Here is a 27,822-nt window from a genome sequence, read left to right as displayed (position 1 = left end):
CGCACGCGCGCAATAAAAGTAAAAAAAAAAATAAATAAATAAATAATCAATGGATCAGAGATTACACGAGCATGCTAACCACCTGGAAGAGATTGATTTAGGGTGTACTCACACTGGTAACCAGGGCCATTCCTAACCAGCTCTGTGCATGTGTGAAACCATGGGGGGCTATTGTCTGGCCTGCGTAAATATGAATGACACCACAGAGAACTCATGGAGGTAGAGAACATTGTAACCGTCAGGACTTCTTTGTTCAGCCGACAGCGGGACAGTAACGGAGTGGAGCAGCTCATCATCAGGTCCAGGTATTTCCGAGGATATAAATAACCATATGAAAACATTTTACTGGTATATTAACCCACATAAATCAAAATACGTGTCCTGTTCTCAAAATACCAGTAATATGTTACACATTTGCAGCAGTAAACCAAAAACAACAAATCCATATTTTTTATTTATATGGGTTAATATACCAGTAATATGCGTTCATATGCATATTTGTACCCTTGAAAATACCTACATCACATCTCTGCAGAAGAAGACCCTCCGCTGCACCTCAGCACTTTAACAACTCACTAATTTCACAATTTAAATGCACTATTTTTACCTTTGTTTTTCTGTTTGCTTGTCATTTGCTTTGTATTTAATAAAATTGTTTCTCTAACAGTTGGTTAAATCTACACATTTATACTGTATATAATGCACATTCAGGATGATGTGTAACAATAATCAGTAAAATTAGCTGTAACATTTTTTAAAAACTAAATATAAGGTTATGCTGTGAAGAGAAAGAAAGGAAGACGAGCCAGATAATTCTAAAAATTAAAATGTGATTAAAAGACAATCACTAAACAATTTTTCTAAATCTTTGTATAGAAATGCTGACACATGTAATGATGACAATTTAATATCAGATTTTTAAAAAAGTATCAAGATAAAAACTCTCCCTGAATCATTATCAACACTATTAGATGAACCAATCCAAGAACAGGAAGTTAAACAGATTATATCAAATTTAAAAAGTAATAAAAGCCCAGGCCCTGATGGCTTCATAAATTCATTTTGTAAACTATTTACGGAAAAGGTGTCTCCCCTATTGTTAAAGGCTTACCAACATGCATTGCAAAAAACCATGGCGCCTTCCATGAATGATGCTGCAATTGTTGTAATGCATAAGGAGGGAAAAGATCCCACAAATTGTCAAACATACAGGCCAATACCATTACTTTTTTTTTTTTTTTTTTTTTTTTTTTTTTTTTTTTTACCTTGTCTGCACATGCTGTCGAAGGTTAACACTACAAGAAGTGCAATCTTTTAACAGCAATGCATATTTTATTATTGCAATTAAATAAATTTATTTATTTCATTGCATAATTGTGACCATCACCAGCCCTCCCTAGGGAAGGGTAAGAAATACTTTATTAAAGGGAGGATGTAAAAAAAGAGAGGGCAGTGTTTACACCAAGGTGAGGGGTTGGAGGGGGGTGGGGAAGTTAACAGGGAAGAGGGATACAAGATAGGATATGGAATGAGTGGGGAATAGTTGTTAGGTTCCAAGTGATGCGATGTGAAATTGTGGTTGTGTATATTGTGCAGTTTGGTGACCAGTGTGCGGTTTAGGAATAATAGTGGTGGCTGTGAACAGAGGAAGAGGTGAGTGGAAATTCCATAAAACAGGTATTTGGGAACAAGGTGTCTAAGGTTGAGCCCAGTATGAGTGTTATCCCACAGCCCAAGGCCAGTGCATACATGACAAATGTATTTCCAAGAACCGCCACTGCAAAACCCACGAGCCGCCCCCGGGCCCGAAGAAGCAGTCAGGCCAGCAGCGAGAGCGGGCAGCCTAAGGGCCCCCGGCGACCACCCCACGGCCAAGCAGCCCCCCGCACGCCCCCAAGGTCCCAAGCCGAGAGGCAGCCATCGCCCCCCCCATACACACCCGAGAAAGCCCCAAGGAGCCAAGGACCCAGCGCACCACGCCACCGATCCCACCCCCAACCCCCAGACCCCCCACCCCACCGACCCCCCCCCCCCCACACACACCCCCGCGCCCAACCCCCCGAGGGGAGGGCCCAGAGAACTCCCTGCCCGAGGCCCCAGCGGAGGAACCGAAGCCCACGCCCAGCAGACGACCAGAGCCGCGCCGAACGGGCAGCCGGCGGGCACCCGCCGGCGAGCCCAGAGCCAGCAGGGGCCCGACCCCAGGCCAGAAGGACCCGGAATGGATGCAGCACCAGGAGCAGCCCGCCCAGGGAGGACGACCACACCCCAAGCCGCATAAGGCACCAGGGGGCCGCTGGGAGTCCCCCCGCCGGCCCCCAGGCACCCCAACCTAGCCCCCCATGGCGCCCCAGATCACCCCCTGCTGATGCCGCCCGCGCCACGAGCTTCAGTTTTTTTTAAAGCCAGGGCCCCCCCCAAGGGCCAAGCCAGACCGCCCCGCCGGGATGTGGCCCCCTGTTCGGGCCCCGACACCCTGCCTCACGGGGCACTGCCCAAGCAGGGGCCGTACCAGTAGGTACGCAAGGGCGCGGCACGCGCCACCCGCCCCGAAAGACCCCCGCCACGACCGGCCCGGCCAGCAGGCCAAGCACCCCGGGCCCCAGGAGCACCCCCCGGGAACAGGACCCCCCAAGGGCAAGCCCCCGGGCCAAGCCCCCCGGGACGCGCCCCCCACCCCGGCCCAGGACCCGGCCACAGCCCAGCAGAACCGCACAGCCCCAGACGGCACAAGGCCAGCAGCCCAGGGCCCGCCGTCCCCCGGACGGCGCAAGCCACGGGGCAGCGCCCCCCGCCGGCCCGCGAGCAACCGGCGACCCCCACCGCGGGGACGGAGGCACCCCAACGGCACACATCAAGTAAGGGACAGCAGCCCCCAGCCAAAGATGCCCCGGACCCACCCACCAGTCCGCAGATGGCAGGACGTACCCACCAGGCGGCCGAAAGCAACCTCAACCACCGGAACAGCTAGCGCCGCCCCCCCAGTAAACAGCATCATCCCGAGGCGCCAAACAACCCCGCCCCAACCCCGGTGAGGACACCAGCACCCCCCCAGCACACCCACCCCCCAAACCGGCGAGGCAGGCCGCCCCGGGCCCGCACACCGCGGGGCCCGCCCCCAAGGCCACCAGGAGACGAAACAAGCACCAAGCCACACCCAAGGGGGAGAGGCACCCCCGCGCCCCACCAGGCCGACACCGCCCGGAAAGACCCCGCAAGGAGAGACCCCGGCAAAGCCCCTCCGAGACCCACCGCCACGCCCGACCGCACCATCGTGATGTATTTTTACTCTATGCAGTGGCCCAGCCACCAACAGAGGGGCCAGGCCCCCACCGGAGAGGCCCAAATGTGTGTACCAACCCACCACCCTGTTATGGTGCCTCTCCATTCCCCAATGGAGAGGCACTTCCCGATCCCCTGTGTGAATGTGTGTGTTTGGTGAATGTATGGGGTGTGATTAAAAGAAGGGGGATGGAGGGGAGCGGTGCTCCCCATCCAGCCTCTGTGGATTTATGTGTATGTGGTGTAATAGGCCGGAGGGTGTAAGTGATAATACACCCTCCGGGGGGTGGCATGTTGAGATGTGATTAAAATTGGAGGGATTAGTAGGGCAACTAGGGTGGGAGTGCCGCCCCCACGCCACTACATAGTAACACAGGTGGCGGCCCCCTCCACCCCCAGCCCCACCATCCAGCCCCCCAAGGGTTGGGTATGGGTGTGTGGTGCATTTTGTGAGTGAGCCAGACCAGCTGGGAGTGTGGTGAAGTGAACATGTAGGAGGCCTGTCCGGTGTGAGCCGGGCCCGTCCGCATGGCGGGCCACGCGAGAGGGTAGATGGCGCAGACGGGCAAGTGGCACTGTGGGCCCCGGAGCAGCACAGCCAGAGACCCCCCCCCACGGCACCCCCCAGACCGCGCCGGCCCCGCGGAGCACGGCGACAACCCCCACCCCCGGGCACAGCCAGGCACCAACCCCATCCCCCGGCGCCCCAGGGGGCGACCCCCGCCGCACGCCGGCCCGGAGCAACGCCACCCCGCCGCCAAGGGGAGCGGCCGAGCAGGGGGGAGGCCCGCGCCCGCACCAGGGCCAGCACAGGCCCACCCGGCACCACGATACAACACTCTCCACCGGGAGGCGGCCCCGGCCCCCCCGACTAGAGAGGACGCCATCCACCGCCAAGCAGGGCCATCCCGCCAGCCACGGACCGGCAAGCCGGAGTACCGAAGCACCCCCAGCCCGGAACCGCCCCCCCACACCAACGGCGCCAATGGAGCCCCCCCCCCCCCACGGAGGCGATCCCCGACGACCCACGCACCGGCACGAGACACCCCCCCGACGCCAGCCCACCCCGGACGACAGCGGGCCCGAGGCCACCAGCCCCGCCCCGCCCAAGGCTGCGCAGCGCCGCCACGAGCCGCGGCCGGTCCCCGGGCAGATGGCAGGAGAGCACTCCCCCGGAAACGTAGACCAAGGATCCGCCCCCGGGGCACCCCCGCCCCGGAATCGCGCCCACGGCGCCCGGTGCACCCAGCCAGCAGACCAGCCAATCCCGACAAGGATCCACCAGGCCAAGAACCACGCGCCGCGCCCCCGCACACCCACCCAATACGACCCCCGGGGAGACCCCATAGCACCCCCCACCCCACCCCTCTAGCCGTAACGGCCACACCCCGGCCATTGCGGTCAAACAAAAAGCCCCGGAGGGGGCCCCGCCTGGCTCGCCGCGCAAGCGACATCCCTGGCAAAGGCGCGCCCCAGGGAGCCAAGCCTAGGACCCGCAAGGGCCGACGGAGCAACCCACAGCCACACCCCGCCACCCAGCGACCCAGGAGGCAATCGCCGACCCCGGGCAGCAGCCACCCCCACCCCGGATCCCCCCGGACCGGAGCCAAGGACCCCACCACCCCAGGCCCCCCAACGAGACCACCCCCCAGCCAACCCACCCGGCACGGCACCGCCCGTCCCCCAGGCGGGAGCCACAGCCCCCCCACCAGCGCCCCAGGCCAACGGGAGCCCCCCAAACCCAACCCAACAGGATGGCGGGCGCAAGAGCAAAGGAGGAGGGGGGGGGAGGACGAGACAGGGGGACAGGGAGCAAGGGGAAGGAGCGGCAGGGGAGCACGCAGGGCCCCAGCCCCAGAGACCAACCAGATGTGCACGCGAGGGGCAACAGCGCCAAATCAAACAGCCCCGGGACCTCGTGAACACCCAGAAGGAATGCACACCCGTGTCGAGGCAACAAGAGACCCCGGCAACCCACCCCAGCCACCCCGGCCAAGACCACCCCAGAGGCCCAAGGTGGCCCAAGCTTACAGTTGGGCTAGTGCGTTAGTAAAGAGTGGTGCTGGCAGTCGCTTGCAGGCTAGATCATCAGGGTTTTAAAAATTTAGATTTAATGCAATTAAAAAAGGAGTCCAACGCTCCTCAAAGCACGTTATTTTTTTTTGTTTTCTGAGAGCAGACATCTTTTCCATGGAAATAAATTCTGTGAGGAGATTTTGCCATTGGTTTATGTTTAAGGATTTTTTGTCTTTCCAATTTAGTAATATTGTTTTTTTTGCTATGGCTAGTGCCGCAAGGATTGATTGTGATTGGTTTGCTGGAAGTTGAAGCATTGTCAGGTCTCCAATCAAACAAAGATTTGGAGATAAAGGAATCCTGCAGTCCAAAATGGAGGACAGTTTTTCAGTGATTAGAATCCAAAAGTGTTGAACTGGGGAGCAAAGCCATAAGGCATGTAGATAGGAATCCGCTGTATTCTGGGTGCACTGAGAGCAGATGTCTGTTGCTAAGAAGCCCATTTTATGCATTTTCTGTTGGGTAGTGTGGGATCTGTGGAGGACCTTGTATTGAATTAGCTGAAGGTTTGTGTTTTTTGTCATCTTAAAAGTATTACAACAAATTTCTGTCCAGAAATCAGTGCTCGGGGTGATTGAGAGTTCGGCCTCCCACTTCGCGATTGGTAAGTAATTACAGTTAGTGTTCGAGAGCGCTCTGTATATTTTTGAGAGTTTTTTTGATTTTGTTGAGATTTTTTTCATATATATAGCCAGTTCTGGAGGTTGTAAAGTAGTTAAGTCTAGTGGAGTATTTTTCTTTATTGTCTCTGTTACTTGTAAGTACTGTAGAAAGTTACTTTTATTTATATCGAATGCTTGGGTTAGATTGTTATATGGCCTGATCTTGTCATTTTCAAAAAGGTCTTGGAGATGAGTGATTCCACTCTCTTCCCATGTTTTCAGATAGAGTGGTGTTTTTTTATTTTTAAAGTCAGGGTTGTGCCAGATTGGAGACAGTATACTAATTTTTAATTGGACATTTGTGATGTCCAGGGCTTTCCACCATGCAGTCAGTGTGGAGGCAATTAGTGGGTTTTTAAAGCAGTTGTGATGTTTGAGGGTCGCAGTGATAAAAGGGAGATCAGAGAGTTTAATGTGTTTGCAGTCTAACTGTTCTATTTCTAGCCAGGTGTTGTAGTATTCTTTTGGTTTTAGCCACTCTGTTAAATATAATATTTGGTTTGCTAAGTAATAATGCATGAAATTAGGGGCTTCTAAACCACCCTCGTCTTTGTTTTTTTGAAGGGTTGAAAGGCTTATTTTAGGTTTTTTATTTCTAGTATAGAATTTTGTAGTTGCAGAATCTAATCTTTGAAACCATTGTTTTGGTGGTTTCAGTGGTATCATTGAGAACAGGTAGTTTATTTTAGGTAAGATTTTCATTTTAACTGAAGCTATCCTGCCAAGTAGTGAGATGGGGAGATTGTTCCATCTCCGCAGATCTTCTGTGACTTTGTCCAACATCGGATCATGATTTAGTTTAATTAATTCATTTAAGTTTGGTGATATATTTAAGCCTAGATATTTAATTGTATTTGTGGTGGAGGGGTGTTGTGGATTTTGGTTTGCAGGATTCCATGAGTTTTTTGTCAAAGGGAGGATTGATGATTTTGTCCAGTTAATGGAATAGTCTGATAATTTAGAGAAGCTGTTTATTAGATTAAATACTTCCTCTAAAGAGGATTGCGGTTCTTCCAAATAGAGTAAGATGTCATCCGCGTAAAGATTAATTTTGTGTTCTGAGATGGATGAGTGGATTCCTTTAATAACAGAGTTCTGACGTACAGCTGCTGCGAGAGGTTCAACGAATATTGCAAAAAGCAAAGGTGAGAGTGGGCAGCCTTGTCTGGTTCCCCTCTGCAGTGTGAAGCTTTGGGATGTTATTTGGTTTGTGGTTACTGAGGCCTTAGGTTTATTGTACAGGGTGGAGATCCATTGTATGAATGATTCTCCGAAGCCAAATTTGCCAAGGACAGTTAGGAGGAATGACCAGTTTACTCTATCAAATGCTTTTTCTGCATCGAGTGATAAGATTATTTTTTTCTTTTTAGAGTTCTGTGCCATGTTGATCACATTAAACAGTCTTCTCACATTGTCTGTGGAGTGTCTATTTTTAATAAATCCTGTCTGGTCTTGGTGTATAATTGACTGTACTACTTTCTCTAACCTGGATGTGAGTGCTTTGGAAATAATTTTTAAGTCTGTGTTAATAAGTGAGATGGGACGATAGCTTGAGGGTAACATGGGGTTCTTGTCTGGTTTAAGTAACAATTTAATGTTCGCTGTATTCATGTGACCTCCTACATAACCTTTATTTTTGATCTCTGTTACTACTCTGAAAAATAGTGGAGCCAGCATTGACCAGAAATGTTTTAGGAATTCAGCAGGGAACCCATCTGGACCTGGTGCTTTGCCTGTTGACATGCTGTCTAAAGCATTTTGTAATTCTTGTAAGGTTAATGGTGAGTCTAAGGTGGTTTTCTGATCTATAGTGAGCTGTGGTAGGTTTAGTTTATTAAGAAAGGTTTTAATATCTTCAGTGTCAGGGTTTAAATTTGATGAGTATAAGTTTTGATAATAATCACGAAAAATTTTATTAATGTCCTGAGGTAAGTTTAAAGTTTGACCTGAGTTATTAGAAATTGTTGCTATAAAGGAATTTTCTTTATTGTGTTTAAGCTGATTTGCTAAGTATTTGCCTGATTTATTATTGTAATCAAAGTTTTTGTATCGTAATTGTTGCAAAATGAAGTCGGTTTTTTTAGATAAGATGATATCCAGATTAAGTTTTGTATTTTGAAGTTTTTCCCATAAAAGTTCAGATGGGTTAGCTGCGTATTCTTCCGTAAGTTTCTTAATTTTTTCTTCAAGTGTTTTTTCTGCTATCTGTTCCTGTTTTTTCTTAAAAGAAGAGTATGATATAATCTTCCCTCTAATGACAGCCTTGCCAGTTTCCCAGAGTAAGGACGGTGATATTTCCGGGGAGTCGTTTGTCAATAGAAAGTCCTCCCATTCTTTTCTTATTATTTTTTCAAATTCACTGTCATTAAGTAATGAGGTGTTAAAGCGCCATAGAGAGGATACTTTCTGATTAGAGTCACACTGCAGGGTGAGGGATATTGGGGCATGATCGCTAATAATTATAGGATGTATTTTAGAGGACATCTTATGTATGATGGAATTATTTGAAAGAAAAAAGTCGATTCGGGAGAAGGATTTATGCGCGGGGGAGAAGAAGGTATATTCTTTTTTAGTTGGGTTATTCAGTCTCCATACATCTCCTATTCCAAGATCTTCCATGTAATCAATTAATACTTTAGCAGATCGAGATGGTTTTGTATTTGAGCACTTACTAGATCTGTCCAATGATGTGTTGAGCGCCAAATTGAAGTCACCTCCGATGATTAAAGATGAGTCTGCAGAAAGGTCTGAGAGCTCTGAGAAAATTCTATGGAAGAAATCAGGGTCATCATTGTTGGGGGCATAGAGGTTTAGAATTGTGAAACATTTATTATAGATTACTACTTTGATAATAATATATCTACCCTCTGGGTCTATGACGGAGCTGATTATGTTAACAGGTAACCTTTTGTTGAGAAGAACCGAGACTCCTCTTTGTCTGGAATTGAAACATGAGTTATATATTTTATTAAAATTTGAATCTGTCAGGGATTTTTCTTCTGATTTAAGTAAGTGAGTTTCTTGAAAGAAGACAATGTCTGCATTTAATCTTGAAACATAGTCAAATATCTTAATCTTTTTAGCCTGCGAGCGAATGCCACGCACATTCCAAGAAGTTACTGTAAACTGATACATAGAATGAGGTGAATGTTAGTCCATACAGGTGTAAGCATATCTGAGAATCTGTGGTCATTTGTGCACAACTGTGTTATAAAAGGCTTGGATGCAAGAAAAAAAGAAGAGGAGACACACTTATCATGCGATAACACCACGTGGTAAATGACTGGATCAAAAAGGTTAGTGAAAAGCACAAACATACAACAACAACAATAACAACAACAACCAGTATCAAAAGAGTAAAAGGAGCAAGGGGTAATTATAGGAGGTGTAGGAGGTGGGGGGTGTTGTGGGTGTTGAGTGAATGTGAAAGAAAAAAAAGAGTGAGGGGTGGGAGAAGAGAGAGTTGACATGACGGTAAAGAGTGTCCTGTGAGAGAGTACGTGCCGAAAAGTGTTTACCAAAATCTAAGCTAATATGTAGCATACATACAAACATACATACATACACACACACACGTGTCCATATATACACCTATCCGTTTTTTTTTTTTTTTTTTTTTTTTTTTTTTGGTGTTGTTATTATTTTTATGTATTTATTTATTTTAATTATTATTTTTTTTTTTTTTTTGGAATTATCATTATTTTATTTTATTTTTTTTCCCTCTATTTTTATATATACACACACACACACACGCACGCACGCACACACACACACACACACTTTTTTTTTTTTTTTTAAATGTATTTATTGGTTTTATTTGCCTTTTTTTGTTATATATATATATATTTTTTTTTGTTTTGTTTTTTTTAAATTATATATATAGATATATACATACACACACACACACACAAACATATACATACACACGTACATCACATATATTTATTTTAACTTTAAAATAATGCCACCTTAACTTCACCTTAAGTGGAGAATTATCCTTTGAGTGTTAACTCACATATCACGTGTGCGTTTTTTTGTTTTGTTTTTTTTAATTTATTTATTTATTATTATTTTTAGATTTGTCTTTCTCAGTAGAGCCAGGGGGTGATGTTTGAATCCCTAAACAGTTGGCCATCTATGTAAAGCTTGTCTACAACCAGTTTGGAGTTTTTGCCTTTCTGTCGGTTTTCTTTAAAGATAGGATACAGGGTTTTTCGACGTTCGTTTATTTCCCGAGGGAATTGATCGTTCATGCCGAATTGCGTACCTTTAAGTTCCCTACCTTTACTTTTTACCTGGATTTTCTGTTGAAAGTGCTCAAATTTGGCAATGATGGGACGTGGCCGGTTACCTCTACGTGGTCCGAGGCGATGGACACGGTGAAATGTGATGTTTTTCACGGTTTCTGCCGGGATTTTAAGCGCAGACGACATGAAGTCTTTTAGCAGAGCATCTGGGTCATCGTTGGGGGTTTCTGGGATGCCTGAGAAAATCACATTGTCTCTCATACTGCGAGATTGGATATCCAGGACAGTCTCTTTAAGAGACTTGTTTTCATTTTTCAGCTCTTTTACCTCGGAGCTCACCGCAGATAAAGCCGAATGGATATCATGGTTGTCTTTTTGTAAGTCCTGGATTTGTTGATAGGCAAATTCCAGGCTGGCTTTCATTTCCTGAACGTCTCGGTGCAGTAAATCGAGCACATCCAGCCTCTTAATTATGGTTTGTAGGAGTTCCGTGTGGGACTCTACCTCGAGGTCTGACGTATCGGTAGCCGAATCGTTTTTTCGGCGCTTGGCCGACTTACCTGATGTACTGGCTTTCGGTCCGGTCTCCATCACGTACTCAGCGTAATATCTATCGATGAAATCCTCGAGGTCCTCCACTCTGGCTGGTGGGGGGGCGCGTGGTCGGCTCTCGTCGGTGGCGTTGATTTAACGGTAAAAATCGTTAATATGTGCACGTAAGCAGGATCGGTAAACTAGTCTCGGCGGCGAGCCGCCATGTTGAATTTTCACAGATTGTCACGTGACTCTCAGAACATCACGTGTGACTTACCTCCTTCTCTGTGACTTACCTCCTGTCCTGTCCCAATACCATTACTTAACACTGACTTACATATTCTTACAGCAATATTAGCCAAACGTCTCAGTAAAATTATTACAAAAGTTATACACCTGGACCAAACGGGGTTCATGATAGGAAGTTGTTCGTAGGCTTTTGAATTTGATGTCCCATTCAAAAACAAAACAAGAAGAGCTATGATATTGTCTCTTGATGCGCAAAAAGCTTTCAACCGTGTATCCTGGCAGTACTAATGAGATACACTGGAAAAAATTAAATTTGGCCCAAATTTTATTAAATGGATACAAATTTCATATTCTAACCTATTGGCTGCAGTAAAGGTAAATGGAACAATGTCTAACAACACATTGGAACACAACTGTCGTCAGGGTTACTCACTGTCGCCCCTGCTATTCAATATAAGTATTGAACCTTTAGCACAGTTAACTAGAGATGACAATGATATCCAGGGATTTTCAATATATGATCAACATAAGTTACCTATTTATGCCGATGACATGTTATACAGTATATCTCCAATCCCGCAACAAAAATTCCCTCTCTTAAAGCTGGGGTACTCCATTTATTTTCTTTAATTAAAAAAATACATTCTCATTAGCATCATATAGTATATCGTAAAAGTAATCATTTCTGAAAAAAACTGTACGTCTGAGTGCTGTCTGTGGCTTATAATTAATTACTTAGCGCCTGTGTTACTGAGTAGTGGCGCGGGGGCGGCATTCCGACCTCAAGTTGCCCAACCAATCCATCCAGGTTTAATCGCACCTCAACACACCACCCCCTGGAGGGTGCAACCACCACCTCCACCCTCCGGAGCTATTGCATCACATACACATATAAACACTAAGGTTGGATGAGGAGCACCGCTCCCCTCATCCCCTTTCTTTAAATTGCATCTCATACATTCACTAAACACACACATTCACACAGGGGATAGGGAAGTACCTCTCCATTGGGGAATGGAGAGGCACCCTAACAAGGAGATGGGTAGGATCACATATTTAGGCCTGTCGGGTGGGGGCCCGGCTCCTCTGTTGATGGTGTGGTCGGGCATGGCGGGGCGGTGGGTCTCGGGGGCGTGTTGCTGAGGGATCTCTCCGGGTGGTGTCGGCCTGGCAGGGCGTGCCTCTTCCCTTTGGGTGTGGCTTAGTGCTTGTCTCGTCTCCTGGTTGCCTTGGGGGCGGTCCTCTGTGTGCGGGTTCGGGGCAGCCAGCCGCGCTGGTGTGGGGAGTGCTGGCGTCTGTAGCAGGGTTGGGGCGGGCTTGCTTGGGGCTTCGGGATGATGCTGTTTGCTGGGGGGCGGCGCTAGCTGTTCCGGTGGTTGCGGTTGCTGTCGGCCACCTGGTAGGTCTGTCCTGTTATCTGCGGACCGGTGGGTGGGTCCGGGATGCCCTTGGCTGGGGGTTGCTGTTCCGCACCTGGTGTGTGCCGTTGGAGCGCCTCCTTCTCGTGGTGGCAGCCGCCGGTCGCTCACGTGCCGGTGGGGGGCATTGCCTCGTGGCTTGCGCTGTCCGGTGGGCGGCTAGGCCGTGGCTGCTATTCTTGCGTTGTCTGGGGTTGTGGGGTCCTTCTGTGGCAGGTTCATGGGCTGGGGTGGGGGTGCTCTTGGGTCCTCGGCTCCTTGGTGCTTTCTCGGGTGTGTGTGTGGGGGGCGTCTGGGGGCTGCCTGGGCTCCCTGGCCCCCGATCTTTCTGCTAGCCTGGCTGCATCTTCGGGTCACGGGCGGTTCTTGCACATACATTAGTCTACGATGCACTAGCATGCCTTGGACTGTGGGATAAATCTTGCAGTGGGCTTAACTTTAGACACGTTGAACCCAAATACCTGTTTTAGGTATAACCACTCACTCCTTCCCTCTGTCCACAGCCACCACCATTATACCTAAGCTTCACGCTTATCACAAAACTGTCTTTATTACACAACAAAATAAGCACAATATGCACAACTACAACTTCACATCTCACTTTACAATAAACTCTTCCCCATCCTTCCATTTTTTACCTTGAATCGCTCCTTCCTGCTCCCAGACAAGCTGATTTCCAAATTTATATGGCAAGGCAAATCCCCAAAGATCAAGTGGCAAACCCTAAAATTATCAAAATCTCATGGGGGACTTGCTGTCTTAAATCTTAAACATTATTTCTGCGCAGCTCAAATGAGACCCCTGCTAACAGACCTTTAGAGCAGTGTTTTTCAACCACTGTGCCGCGGCACACTGTCAGGTGTGCCGTGGGAAATTATCCAATTTCACCTAATTGGTCTAAAAAAAATTTTTGAAAACATATTAATTATTATCTGCAAATAATATACCATTGTCGAGTGTCCGTGCTGCAGTAGTGACTAAAGGTGTGTGCACACCGAACGCGACGGAAGCGATGCCGTTGCCTTAAATCGTCCCTGATCGGTAGTTTGCACATAGTGGTGCTTTTTTGTCAGTCCATCATTTCATCGCTCCAGCGACGCGATCACTAGGGAGCTATGTGTGTGTGTGTGTGTGTGTGTGTGTGTGTGTGTGTGTGTGTGTGGCCCCGGTAACAGGGTAGAGACAGAGAGAGAGAGAGTGTTGATGACGTCTATTTTTTCCCTTCTTGCTCCGCTTCTACGGTTAAATGATCAACTTAACGGAGATATTAAAGGATGACTTCACTCAGAATGTGTTTGATCAGTAGTTACTGTGGTTTTAAAGAAATTTACCGCTTTAATTTTGAACCTGATACTTTGAGGAAGTAGAACAGCCTCCGCTGCAGCCGTCAGCACTGAAGCGGGAGCGGGAGGGAGGGGCTGCTGCCTCCGCTCTACAGACAGTGGAGGACGGGAGATATCGCTTCACGTCGCTTAAAAAGTTAAAATTTTTCAACTTTGATCATGCAAGTCGCGTCGCTGAGGGGGGGATAAATTGACGTTGCGTCATTTACATTGATTTTTAATGTAATCGCATCGCTTCAGTCACTTCAGTCGCGTTCGGTGTGAACCCACCTTGAGAGCGTAATCATGTAAAACTCTTCCATAACACTAGATGGCAGCAGGTAGCGAATTGCATTGTCCGTTGAGACAAGAGAATTAGTGAGGCATGAAAGTGACAGCTGGCGGTAAAAGCATTGTGGGTAAGCGAAACTACGGTGACAGTGATGGAGAAGTTTTTGAAGAGGAAAAATACCAATTCCGAACTGGGCCCTGGACAAAATTCGGACCCAGAAGAAGGCCCTAGTATGAGTGGAGGAAAGAAAGCAAAGACGGTGAGCTCGAGGCAATACAGCGAGAGTTATGTTTCATTTGGATTTACTTCCACCGGGGATGCAACGACACCGATCCCGTTGTGCTTGGTGTGTGGCGAGAAGCTATCCAACAGTGCTATGGTACCAAGCAAGCTTAAACGCCATCTCCAAACGAAACACCCGTCGCTTCAAAACAAGAATAAGGAGTATTTTGTTCACCTGCGTGAACACACGGAGAAACAGGCAACATTTATGAGAAAAACCACAAAGGTAAATGAGAGAGCCCTTAAAGCTAGCTACCACGTAGCTGAACTTGTAGCTAAATCAAAACGGTCCCACACTGTGGCAGAGACATTAATATTACCCGCCTGCAAAGCCATTGTAAATGAGATGCTGGGACCTGAAGCGGTTAAAGAAGTAGCCAAAGTCCCTCTCTCAGATAACACAATTGCCAGACGTATTGATGACATGTCTGCCGACATCGAAAGTGTGGTTTTGGAAAAGATTCGTATCAGTGAGAAATTTGCGCTGCAACTTGACGAGTCCACGGATATTAGTGGACATGCTCAACTCTTGGCCAATGTGCGTTTTGTGGATGGAGACGTAATCAGAGAAAACTTTCTGTTTTGCAAAGCTTTGCCAGAAAGAACAACGGGAGAGGAAATTTTTCGGGTCACATCAGAGTATCTCGAAAAAGGAGGACTTAAGTGGGAAAACTGCACGAGTGTCTGCACTAATGGAGCCGCAGCCATGGTCGGGCGCAACAAAGGCTTCGTTAGCAGAGTGAAGGAAACAAACCCAGATGTGATAGTTACGCACTGTTTCTTACACCGTGAGGCCCTCGTTGCCAAGACTTTACCAGCAGCACTAGCCCCTGTGTTGGATGATGTTGTGGGCATGGTAAACTTTGTAAAGACACGACCAGTGAAAAGCCGTATATTTGCGTCTTTGTGTGAGGAAATGGGAGCGGAGCATAAAGCCTTGTTGTTTTACACGGAGGTCCGATGGTTGTCGCGCGGCAAGGTGCTGGCCTGTGTGTATGAGCTGCGGGAGGAACTCAAGGTGTTTCTGACAAATGAGGGGTCCGATTACGCAAAACTGCTTGCAAGTGATGAGTGGTGTGCAAGGCTGGCATATCTGGCGGATATTTTTCATCATCTGAATGAACTGAACACACGAATGCAAGGCCGGAATGAAAACCTGCTCACAAGTACGGATAAAATAAATGGCTTCCGTTCAAAGGTGCACCTCTGGCAACAACATGTGGAAAGTGGCAACCTTGAAATGTTTCCACTCACCAAGAAATGGCAAGATGTTCACACTGCTGCACTGTGTGAGATCATTAGTAAACATCTGAAAACTCTCAAGGAGAAGATGTCATTTTATTTCTCTTCAGCCTCCACTGATAGCCTTGACTGGGTTAGGGACCCATACAGCTCAGCAGTTTTTGGAAAGGACATGACTTTGCAGGAGCAGGAGGAACTAACTGAACTGAGACAAAATCGTGGTCTGAAGCTAAGCTTTGCTGATCTACCTTTGGACAGTTTTTGGTTGACTGCTGCCAAGGAGTTCCCCATTCTGGCAAACAAAGCTATTGTGACATTGCTCCCATTTTCCACAACATATCTGTGTGAGGTGAGCTTCTCAAGCCTGACTGCCATCAAAACTAAAAACAGAGAGCGATTGAGAGCTGTTGAGGAAGAGCTTCGTGTGTGTCTTTCTTCAATTCCTGCCAGGATATCAGCTCTTTGTTCATCCAAACAGGCACAGATTTCACACTGAGTGAGTAAAATACACTGAGATTGACATTTTGTACATGTAACTCTTCATATTTCTCAGTGTAGAACAGTGAAATCTTTCCCAAATATTATTGCTTCTGTCATAATAAGCACGATATTTCTGTATTCCTGGTAATTAATAATTTTGGACAGAATTAGAGTTTGCAAAACACTTTGACGTTTTCTACTACCTTTAAGACCACATTGTTGTTTCATTTGTTATGTTCAAGCTGTATTTTTGAAGTGGACATGTTAAGTGCACTTTTTATTTGAAAGAAGAAATACAAATGATGATAAAGTCCTTTATTCTTTGTGTTTATTTGATTCCTATTCAAGACACTTTGATGAGAATGGCTATATTGTTAATATAGGCTACAGAGTATCATTTTTTAACATGTTTGGCTGGTGGTGTGCCTCGTGATTTTTTCAATGAAAAAAATGTGCCTTGGCTCAAAAAAGGTTGAAAAACACTGCTTTAGAGTATCTGCCTTTCTCTGATATTCCATTTAAAGATATGCTTATGAGTGAATGGCCCATGATTACACTAAAGATCTGGCGTAAAATAAAGCAGGCGTTTAGCTTGCCAAAAGAAATTTCAGTTCTCTGATATTTCCTCCCAAGGCTTTGCCCAGTTTATCACCAATAAGGGCTTTAAAACTTGGTCACCCTCTGGCCTCAGAAAACTCATCTCGTGCAAAATGATTGTCTGAAGTCTAACCCTTCCTTCCTCAGATTTCTTTACATATTTACAATTAAGGAGCTTTTTGACAAAACATAAAGAATGAAAAAAGTGTTAGAACCATCACCTGTTAAGGTTATTCTTATAAAAATACAACAAGGTAATCTACCTCCAAAAGCAAAAAGCTATTTTTACAAGGCATTTCTAAATTTGAATACAAACAATACTTCTAATATAAGGTTAAGGTGGGAAGCTTAGATTGGTACTGAAATTACTGAAGAGAGGTGGGACCAAATCTGCTCTGAAGCACACCTGGTGACCAACTCCAGTTCATGGAGAGAGTTTGAATGGAAAGTATTAACAAGATACTTCAGGACACCAGAAATAACTTCAAAAATGAATCCAGTAAATCCTGACACTTGTTGGCAAAATTGTGGTACTGATCTTGTCCAAAGGTTGGTGCCTTCTGGAATCATGCTTTCACTGCCCTCAATGATTGTCACTTTAAATTTGGATACCAATGCTTAAGAGTATATGAGAATGAGCTTGGATGTTGGTGATGTGTTGAATTAAATGTAGTGTGTGGGTAAGGATGCTGGCTTTTGGTCCAGCAGGGGGACTGAGGATGGAAATTAGCTTTAGCTACAATCCTGTATATTTACAGGTACGTCCCTTGAATAAATAAACAAATACAAGTACATCACTTCCAAGAACCTTCGAAAATGAATCTCTGAGAAGGAGACATTTTTTTTTATTTTTGTGGTTCACAAATACTAATATTTTTGTTCCTTGGTATGGAGGTAGAAAATTAAAGTTTCCTTACCATGGTTTACTGCCAGGACCTTTCGACTGTTCATCTTAATGAAGCAGCTCAGAGGAAGTTGAGCGTGCTCAATTCCAAACTCTTTTGCCTTTTCAAAGGTTATTCCCTGTAACAGAGCCCACAGGTTAAGCTAGTGATAAACCACAGGTTTGATGTTACCATTATACCTTGTGGTGGTTATGGTCCACCAGGCCTCCAATCACGTAAGCCTTTGTTTGGTCCAGCTCCTTCAGCACATTTGGAGAATCTGAGGTGAGGTAAACCAGCTCGTCCTTGGCCAACACTTCACTGTAGTGTTTGTCTTCAACAGTGATATCCTGCAAATACACATACAGCTGCTGTGACACCAACACTTTCTAATCTTTAGTTCATCACCTCCCTACAAAAATCCTACATTATTTATTAGAGCTTCCTTCCTTACTTATTTCCATGTCACATCCGCATTACTTTACACTTTTCTGTTTCACTTTTCCTGGTTTAGATGGCTTTACCTACTACCAACATGATAAATAAGGTCAATGGAGTAAAATACAGTTATTAGTTGTTCAAACACATCCACACAAGGTTCAGTATTTATCAATTTTTACATGAACAGAAGCTCTGATCAGATCACACGTTCGGTCTGACCTCATTGTTGAAATTTTGTTTAAATTATTTTCAGAATCAGAAATGTTTTAATGGCCATGTACAGTTTTAAGGACAGTACAAGGAATTTGTCTTGGTAGTTGGTGCACAAAACAAAAACAAAAATTAAATAAATAACTAAATAAATAAATAAAGTCCCAAGTTATTACTGATAACACTTTTTGGTTTCCTCTCATGGAACATTTGAATCCTCTGGTAAACAGTGCTACCGAGCAGGAGTGTAGGTTCAATAGTGCACACACAGGTCATAGTGCAGCACTGCTTAGGCTGTCTTGGACCAGTAGGGGAATGCTGCTATTTACCCAGTTAAAGTGTGCATTATTTATTTTTGTGTGCAACATTATTTTAGCCTGTTCAGTTTTGCTTTGAATTGGTAAATGAAACGTCTGATGAGCCACCGCAGCCTGAGGAGCCAAAGCTCAACCATGGGCAGCGAAGCCTCCACTGGGAGCTGTACAGAGGACACAGGACCTTATTCAACGGTTTTAAAATGCCAAGTATACCTTAAACTTTTGCAAATGTGCTGCAGTGGTTAATCAGTAATGTGATGAGGTATCCTAGATGAAATAGGAACAACATTTAGTCATTTAAACATTTACTTTAAGGCTTTTTTAGGGTTTCGTAATTTTCTTTTAATGTGTTATCTATTGCCATAAGTGCGCGGACAACTGAGGTTGATAAATGATGCCTTAAATGGAAAATATTATGAAAAATCCACTTTTGCTGTCTTTTTGAACACAAATGAGGTAACTTGAGTGTCCACTCATCACACAAAATGTGTTGATCTATAAACCAGGGAATTCAACAATTATCTTGAAAAAGTGGAATGTGGTACAACTTTTAAAAGATTTGGGTTCACCTTCCAGTTTCTCCATCCTTTGTCCTTGAGTTCCATGTTGTCTTTAAGTTGTCCTCCAAAGCTTGTTAAATATAACTGAAAAAGAAAAGAGGACAACTTTTAGAATAAAAGGACAGCTGATACAACTATTGTTACCACTGACTTGCACTGGACTTGTTGCTCGTCTGTTTTCAGCGTAGCAGCGTTGAATCTGTTTTTGAAGCTTTTGAACATCCTAAGGAAACAATGAGACAGACTGTGGATTGATATAAACCTGGACGTGGAGCAGACACATAATCCCTCAGCTACTTTACAAGTATATGATTACACCTGCATTTGTTAGCAGAGGGCTTGGCCATACCAGTCAAGTTTTGGATTTGAAAATATGTCCAACCAAGCTCCAGTATCCCTTATATTTTAAGACAGGTGTACAAGAAATCTAAAATAGCCACTTGTCAACCACTTACTAAATACAATTAGGTGATTAGAATCTGATAGGCTGAACTTTGTTGACATTGAAATGCTGTGAACATTCCTACTAGGGCTGGGTAATATGGACCAAAACTCATATCTCAATATATTTTCTCAAAATGGTGATATATGATATAAATCTAAATAATTTTATCAAATAAAGTCTCACCAGAAAAACAATTCTGGGTTAAATTTGCTGATGCAAAATGCTACACAGGCTAATTTATTAACAAACAGCTGCACAATGTTTGCAATTTTTGTCTTTTTCTTCTCTAAGGGACAGCATGTGTGAGTGAGTTCTGTAGTGTGGCTAGTTTAAAGGAAGGTCTGGGTTAGGACGCACTCATTAATCCATCTAACTGAGCTTTACATGCTGTTCTGAGAAGTAAAAACAGCAACTCCTAAAATTACTATTTTTATACAAAATAGGCTACATTAAAAAAAATATATATACAGTATATATATATATATACAGCCTAAATGAAAACAAAAAGGTACATGAAGCACATTTGTTTATTTAATATACTTACAGTTCATATAAAAGTCAACACATCGCATATTTACTGTTAATTTAACATTGATTGTCTTTAATTTAGACATTAACATTTTATTTTCGTGACATAATTTCTTTTCATTTCTCATGCTCACTAATGTGGGTCTCTAGTATTCACTAATGACTTATTAGATAGATTTGTTGCAGACTTTACATTCTTTAACACTTTTTTGGAAGGAGTGTATATTTGTGGCGCTTGTGATTTGCTGATTTTTCATGGTGACCTACATGGTTCCTTCCCCCGTGGCAGACGCTAAAATCTCAGTTACTAATCTTACAGAACGTGCAACTGTGTCCCATTTTGCTGCTCTTTAAAAAGGTAAACTCTCTGTCACATTTTACAAGATATTTACACCAGTTCTTTGTTTTTTTTCGCCAGAGCGTCTTCTTACATCTATCTATCTCTCTTCTTAGTAAATTACGGGTTTGTTCCGGCTGTGCACTAATCTCGTGAGAACTGCCACCCAGGATATATCAGGTGGCTGTTCTCACAAGGCTAGTGACAGCGTTCCATTTAGTAAGGCAGAGGAATGTTTTTATTTATTTATCTTTTAATTATTATTACATTAAAATAAGGAATATTTACGGGATAATACTAATATGGGAGGATGGTGGGAAAGAAGTGTAATTTCTGACCAAAACAGGAGACTTGATAGATATGAACTTGGCTGCTTTACCTTAATCAGCATGAGGCTGTCAAAACTGCAGTCAACCACCACTTTCAGTGAGCATGGTACCAAGCAGCCACGGGGACGTTTTCTGCTAATTTGGCTGTCTCTTTCCACCTCAGGCTGATTTTGCCTTTGCAGTCGACGTTGTTGTTTTCTCTCCTTTCTCTTCTCTCTAAAAAGAGATAATATTAACATTTTACAATGCAACTCTTTCATGTTTAACATCAACACACTGAGCAGTGTGTGATGTGTAAAAGCAATCATATTTCACTGGAAATGTAAAAGAAATGTAAAGGTCTTCTGGTGCTTCTTATACATTGTTTACTATCAAGGAATAAAGAGGGTATGCTTAATAAATACTAAGGGTTTTCTGAGGGGTATTGCAGAAGAAAACTATAGAAGAAACTGGTTGCACATTTGTTGAGGCAGGATAAAGAGACGAGGCTTAGTGAAGCCGGCTGTGGATGTTTAAGATAAGTGGGCGGTCACAGCTTTATTAAGGAGACCATGAATTTGATCAAAGAATCACAGATGAAAGTGTGCATCACGGATGCGGCGTAGCTCCGTTTACACCTGCCGAACAACTGCTGCTTCTGCGTATTAATGCATAAGTAGGCCAAACAATAAAGTGAACTACTATAGTTACTAGACTTGGGCGGTATCCAAAGTTTGATACCATCAAACCTCCTCCCTATTTTACCACGATATACAATATTACCGTGACTAATTAAAAACTACTGAACGCAGTTGTGTGTGTGTGTACGGAGCCAAGTGACAGGAGAGAAAGAGGTCTGATCGCTTCTTTTTCCTTCTTCTCCGGCTGTACGTTTACAGCACTTATCAAGGATGAGTTCACTCAGAATATAGGCTTATTCAAGGTATTATCCCTGGTATTGAGGAAGCCTCCGCTACAACCGTCTCACAGCGGGAAGGAGGGACTGCTGCCTCGGCTCTACAGACAATCAAGGACAGTAGAGTTGTCGCTTGAAGTCGCTTGAAAAGTTCAAACTTTCATCTACTTTCCACCTAGTCGCTCCAATCACATCACTTGAGGGGAGATAACTTGAGGTCGCGTCATTTACATTGATTTGAATGTAATCTAGTCGCGAGAATCTCTCGCCTCCGAGCTGTCGCGTAACAACAACCAATTCTACACATAAGCGCTCCTGGACATAGACACATGTTTAGGCATTAAATAAATTATATTTAATATTCAATCTTCATCTCCTATGTAAGTGCATTTCCTTTTTTTTTTACATGACGGTATTGAAACTGATACTGTTGCTATTTTTATGACCCCGCAATATACAGTATTACCGCCCAAGCCTAATAGTTACAGTAAGAGAAGATGGAGCTGATCACTTTTCTAAATTACTGATTTATACCTTTATTGATCTCCCAGAGGGGAAATTCACAAAAAAAAGGAAAGTGTATTTGCAGGGACTCAAACTCGGGTCTCCCACATAAGAGGCGAGAATTCTACCAATGATCCATCAATACATTATACCGAAAAACTGCATGTTACCGAGGCTATATAACATACATAACTTCTAATAATCTGTCTAAATCAACTCTCTGACAGCAATTCCACAAGCAGGATTTATTAGTATTACAAAATAACCAGAAGCCTGACAGAAAAATAAATGAAATTAAAAGTTATTGTAAAGTTAAAAGGTGAAGTCAAAATAATGTGAAACTGTTCAGATCCAACACTACAGTATTAATTTTCTTATTTTTAGGACACACTTGGAAAAAAATATCTTCTATTAGTTACATTGCAGTCATAATGAGTAAGGTCAGATTATTCTGTATCTTTTCTAACTTTTCAGTGTTGGTGTTTTATTAATAAGGAACATATTCCTAATAAACCGTCTGCCTTCTCACTTTCATTGTTTAAATATTGTCTTTTTATATGTTAATTTCATTTCTATATATAAACCAAAAACCAACTGACAAATTAAATGACTCGTTATAATATTAGGGTGAAGAAACGTATCAAAACCATGGACAATCTTTAAAACACTAATTTCTCACTAGGAGTGTGGATTGCCTGGCTTCTGGCAATACGATTCGTATCCCGATTCATAGGTCACAATATGATACAATACGATATGTCCCAACTAGGGATGTAACGATTCACTCAACTCCCGATACGATTCGATTCACGATACTGGGTTCACGATACGATTCTCTCACGATTTATTTTACAAAATGGGACTGTAGACAAATTTTTTTTTTGGGAAAAAAACTAGAAAATACGGTACTATTTTCCTTTTATTGTTCATTGTCAAAAGAATTCCTTGATAAACTATTCAAAACAATGCAAATTAACTAAAAATAAATCTTGAATGAAATAAATAAAGGAATAATACAAATGAAAATGAAGCCTATTAATTTAAATTCTGGTTCTATAATAAACAATGCAAAACTGCATAATAGTTATTTTTCTTTTTAAAAGTGCAACTGAAAATGTATTTTGTGCCTTAACAATTGGACTTTAAAAAAAAAAAAACCCATCATTGCACTGATTTACATCATATTTGTTTGGACCAGCAGAGGGCGCTGGTAATACAGTGGTTGGTTGGCATGCAGATATCTTGCAGTGAAGAAGAGATGCTATGCTAGCAGACAGAGCTAATAGAAAACCGTGACTTTTACAGATATACAAGTAATATTACAGATATTCTTTCGGTGCTAAAGGGGTAATGAATCATTTATTAACATATTTAAGAGTAGAAGGCAGCCAGAAAGAAAGTATTAGCAGACTCCGCCCGCCGCCTACAATTGTGGATAAAAAAGTACTGCGATTCAATTTTCAGAAAATCGATATCAACCGTGATACCTATGAATCGATTTTTAACTGCCTTACGGTTAATCGTTACATCTCTAGTCCCAACACATGCTAATTGCTCATTTCTTGCCACACATAAAACATACATATTTAACCAGCACATTGGTGGTTAAATGAATCTGTTCCCCACACAATTAAAATATTTATTTTCTTCCAGAATAGTGTTTTTATTGGTTTAGTTATCTTACCAGGGATTTAAAACTTAAGGTTAGCCACAAATGCAGGAAAGTTGATGATCTGTAGATGTTGCAGGAGGTGAAGTAGGAAGGTGCTGAGTCATTGGACAACATGATTTATTTATAGGTTAACAAATTGTTATACCTTGATTTTATTTGTCATTAATCATTAATAGCCTGTGTAACAGTCTCGAGCCCGCTCCCGCTGCTTTTGTCATACATATTTTTTTTTTTTACAAATTTAACACGTCACATTTCACCTTTAAAAATACATATACTAAGAAAATAAACATTTGAAATAAAAGGGTTAAAGGGGGTAGCTAAAAATAAATTTGACCTAAAATAAAACTGACGGAACTTTAAGTCACGTGGTGCACCTATCGCATGACCTAAACTGGCCACTGAGGGGCGCTGCGTATGAATAGACTGGAATTCTGGCCAGAAATGATTGCGACAGCAGCAGCATGCGTTTAAAATAAATGTAAGTGCGTTTCATATCATCTATATGGGATATAGAAAGCACAAAATGAGTAACAGATTACTCTTTGTTTATAATTTCAACATATATAGTAAGAATATATGTTGTGTGTCGTTATGTGCTTCATACGTGTATCATGGCCTGTGCCTTGAAGTCTGTGATTTCTGACAATCAAAAATGAATAAAAGTTGCTCACTAACTTTCGTAAATCCTTCTCTTCCTCCCATTTCTGCTGCTTGAGGAGCTTCTTCTTCTGTCTTTTGGACAAAGCTGGTTCCGTCTCGGAGCTCCGCGTTGGGCTGCCGGCTTTAGGGGACGAGGAGTCCGGCATCGGCTGACTGCTCACAGCTGCTTCCATCACCAATGAAAGCCTCACTAGCCAAGATAGATGCTAATTTACAGAATGGAACTGAATAAACTAACACTTAAGTTCCTAGACCACGCTCACGTGGCTTCTTCTTCTACTATTGTTTATTGGAAACCTTAAGATGTATAGCGCCCCCCGTGAACCATGGCTTCTTCTTCTTTGGTGTTGTTTTATGGAGGTTGGGATTCAATTCGTTGCATTACTACCACCCACTGGTTATGAGTGTAAATGACTTCCTCTCTTTTAAAACTACTGTATATTGCTTTCCACTTAAACTACAGCAAACCACTATCCAGGGTCCAGTTCTTCACACGGTAACAGATCAGATGTTGGCTAATGGATCGGATCAGATCTTAAAGTCAAGTAAAATACCTTAATTTTCATTATCCCTTAAGAACATCCAAGACAGTAAGTCAGCTCCTGGGGAACACAGTGCAATATACAATGGGTTGTTCAAAACAAAGAACTGATTTTGAGATTGGATTCAATCATATGGGGTGTCAAGTGTAAAAAAGTAGTATAAAAGTTGTAGCTAACACATTTTCATTATTTATCTCACTTTTCTCATATTTAGCACATTTTCCTACATTTAACACAACATTTAACCACATATATAGAGGTAAAAAAAACAAAAAAAACCAACCTAAATTAAATCTAAATATTTAAATCTAAATGGTATATGTTATGTTTAAATGTTAAATCTATAACTACATTTTAAATCTAAATGTTATATGTTATATCTAAATGTTAAATCTAAGTCTAAATGTTACATCTTATATGTAAATGTTAAATCTCTTTTTAGGGATGTCTGGAATACGTCTGCTGAGCAGACCAACATTGAAATGACGTGATGGCCTGAAACATGATGGCCTGAAGTTGAGACGATGTCTGGTGGGTGCAGAATGAACATTTTTACAACTTTCTAGACATCCCCAAAAAAACAAAATTAGAAAGGTGGTCCATGGTGGGCTTGATTCAGAGACCTTAGGCTTTCAAGCATACCTCCTTATCTATTCAGCTACTGTAACCACATGTGAATCAGGAGATCTCAGCACGTCACATCAAATTTACACACATCGACAAACTACAGCATTAAAATAAAATTTAATAACTGTGATGCACTGTTGTGTTGAGAATGTAATGTGAAGGGCAGCTCGTCCACCTGCCATGACCGCGTGCTCGATCTCTGCCGCACGGAGAGAACCAGCCATACATATCACCCAGCCAAGCATTGGTGAAGAGGTGGGTGGGAGCGGTTTTGTGTGTCTCTGCTTGTGTATTGGTTGAGGTTACAAGGGGCGGGGTCAATTAGCATATGTACAAAGCATTTAAGTTCAACATTTAGATTTAGATTTAACATTTAGATATAAGATTAAGCATTTAGATATGATATATAACATTTAGATTTAACATTTAACATTTATTATTTAGATTTAACATTTATATATAAGATTTAACATTTAGACTTAGATTTAACATTTAGATATAACATATAACATTTAGATTTAAATTTAAAATTTAGATATAGATTTAACATTTAGATATAACATATACCATTTAGATTTAGATTTAAATATTTAGACTTAATGCTTTTTTTAACCTCTATATATGTGGATAAGTGTTGTGTGAAATGTAGGAAAATGTGCTTAATATGAGAAAAGTGAGATAAATAATGAAAATTTGTTAGCTAAAACTTTTATACTACATTTTTACACTTGGCACCCCATACAATCATGTAACCCAATCTTGGTTATTATCAATTTGTGTTTTTTGAAATTTTTAAGTAGGATTGGGATATAGCTTGGACTGTCTGGAGTGAACTGTAAGTTGAAATTGTACTAGTGGAGGCGATCAGACCAGCGGTGTGGCCTCAGAGATCTGTGACCTATCCCACATGTGAACAGCAGTGTCATCTAGGCCTAGTGGTCAGTCTGGATGGGGCAGGAGCATGGAGCTACTCACCAATAGTTTTGTTACAATAAAAGCTCCATACAGGAGCGGCCTTAGAAGTAAAGCCACCAGTGTTCTCAGGTCCTGAAGCAGGCTACTGCCTCACACTCCCACAGAATGCTGCTGCTCAGTCTGGCTCAGGGCACAGGTGGCAAAAGCAATGTGCTTCTCCATGCCACTCTGATCTTTAGAGAGCACAGACTTATCACTTTAGCTGATGCATCACATGTCACAAGGGGCTGGAGATGTCAAATTGTCCTAACATTGGTGGCGAGATTAGCTGAGACTTTAGCCTGAGACCACACCCATGGCATGTCCTTACAAGCAGGTACCACAGGGAGGCTGTGGTTGTTGAGTAATGGGGAAGGAACCTCAGGTGGTTCCCTGTCATGCACAGGAAGGAGGGAAGTTCAGCAGCTGAGCTGGGCCCTGGAGTCATATCACAGGATCTTCCTATCACAGGATGTACAGTAGCTTCCTGCTCTACCCTATAACATCTTAGTAAATTGCTCCCATATCAACTCTTTTATATGGAGAAAATATTCTTCCTGCCACATTTCTTTTTTATATTTAATGTTTGACCTGGTCTGTAGGTGATCACATCAATCAATCTATTCATTGATTTGTCCCAGTAATGTCTTCCTTTCTCTGATTGAACTGTAGTCTTCCTCCCTCTTTCCAAATTACAATTTTATTTAGCCTTTGTCCAAAGTGCCGCATGACCAATTCAACCTTCTTATTTTATAATATAAACTAAACAAAAGTTACTAACAGAACAGAGAAGAAAACAGTGTTTGTTTGATCATCAGGTAATCAGAAGAAATGAATATAAACATGCCCACCTTTTAACTAAATAGCAACTAATTGAAAGTGAAAGAATACTTTACGCTCTCGCATCTTCATCTGCTACAGATTTTATGGTCATTAAATCCTGTCACATTCTGCCCTAACCAAAATTAAAAACTGCAACATTCTTTTTTTTTTAAAGAAATATTAGAGAAGTTTGGCTGGGTTTTGTACCAGAAAAATGTCCCCTGTGCAAAAGTTAGAACTGCACACCCTTCAGCTATGGGTTTAGCGGCTAATGTGTGCGGCTGTTGTTGTGCAGCACCAGTCAGCACTTTGTATGATAGTGATCTGTGTGACACTGCAAGATGATAGTGTTTCAAAGCTGTAGGGAGAGTGCAGGAGATTCAGTGCCAGACAGATACACTTGTCCATC

The 27,822-nt window shown here is 43.1% G+C and overlaps 1 protein-coding gene across 1 annotated transcript in view; it reads right to left on the bottom strand.

The window, feature by feature from the left end:
- trmt10a (tRNA methyltransferase 10A) overlaps window positions 1–25,037 on the bottom strand; it is a 29,179-nt gene extending 4,142 nt beyond the window's left edge. Inside the window, exons 1-6 of the mRNA XM_028474248.1 lie at window positions 24,484–25,037; window positions 20,785–20,950; window positions 19,247–19,318; window positions 19,105–19,179; window positions 17,768–17,917; window positions 17,601–17,706 (exon numbers count right to left, since the gene is read on the bottom strand). Of these exons, the coding sequence (XP_028330049.1) occupies window positions 17,601–17,706; window positions 17,768–17,917; window positions 19,105–19,179; window positions 19,247–19,318; window positions 20,785–20,950; window positions 24,484–24,641 (727 nt within the window). The 5' untranslated portion in view covers window positions 24,642–25,037. The remainder of the gene's footprint in view (window positions 1–17,600; window positions 17,707–17,767; window positions 17,918–19,104; window positions 19,180–19,246; window positions 19,319–20,784; window positions 20,951–24,483) is intronic.
- Window positions 25,038–27,822: the final 2,785 nt, after the last annotated feature.

Source organism: Gouania willdenowi, chromosome 18 (assembly GCF_900634775.1).
Source record: "Gouania willdenowi chromosome 18, fGouWil2.1, whole genome shotgun sequence".
Taxonomy (NCBI): Eukaryota; Metazoa; Chordata; class Actinopteri; order Blenniiformes; family Gobiesocidae; genus Gouania; species Gouania willdenowi.
This window is presented reverse-complemented; position numbering and strand designations above follow the sequence as displayed.